The following is a 3,436-nucleotide window of genomic DNA, read 5'->3' as shown; positions in this document are numbered from 1 at the left end:
TCTCTCTCTCTCTCTCTCTCTCTCTCTCTCTCTCTCTCTCTCTCTCTCTCTCTCTGTTCGAAGCAACCCGAGTTTGTAACCGGACTCGTAAAACGACGATGTTCGCGCGCCACGAGAGTTAACGCACGGATTATCCTAGGCGAGGATGATTGATAACACTGTGTCGTGGGCCGGTTATCGGTCGTGGCGTTGTTACGTCCGCGTCAAAAAAAGTGACACTGATAGACCGAGGCCTGTGCCCCTCTCGCCGCTCTCCACGCGACTAGGATAATTCGAACTTACACGCTGTCGCGTGTTAACTCGAACCTCTTTCTTTTTCTTTTTTTTCTCGTTCTCGTCCGCTCTTTCTCGGTCTCCCCTCGATTTCACGCACACAGTTCGTGTTAGGAGCGAGATGGAGAAGACAGTTTGACGAAAATAAACAGAATTTTAAGTTAAGTTAAGAACTTGAATTGCACCATCAAGTTTTTCGATTTAATTAATTATGTTAAAGTTATTTGCTTTATTAAACCTGTATAATAATAAAGCGCATATTATAACAGCTACTTGAATAAATTTTGAGTATTTCAACGTTTAATTACTTGAAGTAATTTTATTTTTAATTAGTTACTTTTTTAAATTAAATTGACTGTATTCTGTTTCCGCCTGAAATTGTTTATCGGTTTCGAATTAAATAATATTATAGCGAGTGATTTCGTGTAAATTCAACTGCGATTCGTTAAACTCGTTAATACTTGAAAGTTATTATATTATATGTTATTATATCGAATTTATTATTATTATTTATTATTATTTATTATTATTATTATTATATTATAAGTTATTATATAAAATTTGATCGAATTACGAACATTAGAACAATTTTCAAATACAAAGCATGATTCCACGAGGGTTGTTGCGAATAGGAGCTCAAACAACTGTTTTCAATAAGTTCGAGCACGTGACAAAAATGTCACGTTTCTTGACACATTTCAACGTCGCTTATATAGTTACTTCTATTTCTCGATGCGCGTTCACCCTTTTTTCTTTCCTTTCCTCTCGAACGGACCCTTTGTCCGCGAGCATCGACGAGCTGGAACACGACGATGCGGCGAATAGAATAACGCGAACGCACAATAGGGAGGTATTGTAAAAAACGATTTTTAGCAACGGTTACGTTTTCGACGAGACACGTGAGAAACGCTCTCACGCTTTCCAACGGGTTTTTTTACGAAATTAAGCAGTCTGCAATCCGCCCCATACACGAAGAAATTAAACGAGATATAAAAAAACATCTGTTTGTTAATCGTTCAAGATCCGTGTATGGAATATCGTAGCAAGAAACGAGTCGTTTTTAATTTAAAAAAAAACGATTGGTCGATTACTCTTTCTCTGAACGTTTTACTCGTTATTTTCCCTCATTTACGGGGATCAGTGAGCTGTAAAATTGAATCGTTCCGCGGAAAACGCTCTCGATTAAAGCTCTGAATCTGATCTGAGAAACGAAAGAATTAAGATATAGAATTAAGATCGTCTCTATATTATTCGACGACCGGTTGAAAGCGAGATATCCGAGCTGTGAGAATCGCGGCCTGGAAACTGGTTAAATGGACTTCTTCTCTCTCCCCTGTCCTGAGAAGTGGTTCGTGGAAAATCGTCGCGAAACATGAAAAGAAACGTTCCAAAGAGAGGCAAGTGTTATATAGGTTTCAACGTTGACAACCGCCATTCGTAACGTTCTTCTGCAGCGATTCCAACCATTCATAATCGTTCTCTCTCTTTCTCTCTCTTTCTCTCTCGTTTTTTAATTATTTTATCACTGATATGTTCGAATCTCTCGCGTTGGATACACGTTAAACTTGATCCCATCGCTAATTCGACTCACGTAGCGACATCTACTGTTTCATTGGTGGAAAGAAGTCTCGCGAGTGTGATTGGTTCACGCGCATTTTTCTATCTACGAATAATCCAATATTTAAACCTCTATGCCTTAGAATCTAGAATATTCTAACTATGTAATATAAAAATTTTTCTATTTCTAATATTACGATTTGTAATTCGAGTAGTGTAAAAATTGTATAAGCTAGATATAGTTTGGAAAATATTTCAGCGTCCATTATTTCATAAATGAAAATAATATTTACGATTTCGAGCGTTCAAATTGTCTTCTACTGTTACGTAGCGCACCAGATGATTCGACAAAGCGTCGGTGAACACTATATTGCTTTCGGTTTCTAGATTACGTTAATTTCTCGTCTCGTTACCGGGCGAGAATCCAGCCGAGATCAGCGGCGTTGATCCGTCCCAGAAATAATGGGGAGGCTCGCGTATATAAAAGTTTGTCGGGGATCCCGCTGAGCGGAAACCGGACGCGGATGGACCAATTATGCGGAGGTTTCTCTCGGACAATTTTACGTTCGAAACATTTTTCGTGCGAATATACGCTCTTCAGGCGCAATTTTTTTTTGCTCAAGTGACGACGAGAAGGAAACGAGAAAGCGCGATGATTTGGATTTAGATCGATCCATATATCGATGGCTTTCTAATAATAAACGGTTCGTTCGTGGAAAAAAATAAGGGGGATTTTTACGAGTTACGTAGTCGTTTCGGTCGATAAGAGAGGAGGAAAAAGAAGGTTTGAAGAAGAAAGGGATAATGGCGGCTCGAGCGTTTACAGGATAAAAAGATCGAGTTAGAAACGGAATCGGATACGAAATATCGCCGCTTCGAAAAGCTTTTGCCTTCGGTCGAATAGAGTCATCATCATCATCATCATCATCGTCATCATCATCATCATCATCATAATCATCGATGAGAGGACGACTCGTCTCGGTAAAATGGCTCTCTCCTCTCTGGCAAAGTATACGAACCAATCCTTTTTACACCGTCGTCGTTTTCTTTTGCCGTCGCCGCAAAAGAAAACGGCGGTGGATCTTTACGGTTCGATGGCGCGAGAGAGAATCTCACGGCTATGTTCTCGGCTACTTTACGACGGCGCTCGCCTTCTAATCGCTCGCTTTTTTCGCTCTTTTTTTTTGCAGAAGCTCCTGGAGAACTTGGATGGGTGCTGACTCTAGTGATAGTGTCCTTAGTGTCGGCGGGTATCGGCGCCGTGGTCATGGTGACGCTTCTCCATTGTCGAAGGTCGGTACGACAACATGCATACCACCCTATTTCTATCCCCTTCTCTCTAAACAAAATTTCTCATATCTCATAACCCTATTATAATTTTTAACATCGTAATCGCTTGCTACTATTTTCAATCCAATTATCGTTCCAATTATCACGATTCTTCGACTTTACCATCGCGAGCGATGTATTATTATCGATATCGATACGCAGAGAAAGAGGGAGGAGAAATTCATCCGGTTGAATTTCGAATCGAAACGCGAGAACGGTAAAACACCTGCGCGCTCCGTTTCCGTGAGATTGATTTCGAAATCCATGCAAAGAGGAA

At 40.2% G+C, this 3,436-nt stretch overlaps 1 protein-coding gene across 2 annotated transcripts in view; it reads left to right on the top strand.

Moving 5' to 3' along the window:
- The window catches only part of LOC102675689 (TSC22 domain family protein 1-like), a 65,593-nt gene that overhangs the window by 55,444 nt on the left and 6,713 nt on the right, over positions 1 to 3,436 (top strand). For both annotated transcript variants that reach the window (XM_031510331.1, XM_006615350.2), the window contains exon 3: positions 3,021 to 3,123. In XM_031510331.1, the coding sequence (XP_031366191.1) occupies positions 3,021 to 3,123 (103 nt within the window). The remainder of the gene's footprint in view (positions 1 to 3,020; positions 3,124 to 3,436) is intronic.

This window comes from Apis dorsata, unplaced genomic scaffold (assembly GCF_000469605.1).
Source record: "Apis dorsata unplaced genomic scaffold, Apis dorsata 1.3 scaffold_221, whole genome shotgun sequence".
Classification (NCBI taxonomy): Eukaryota; Metazoa; Arthropoda; class Insecta; order Hymenoptera; family Apidae; genus Apis; species Apis dorsata.
Note: the sequence above shows the minus strand (reverse complement) of the source record. Positions and strands in the feature narration are given on the sequence as shown.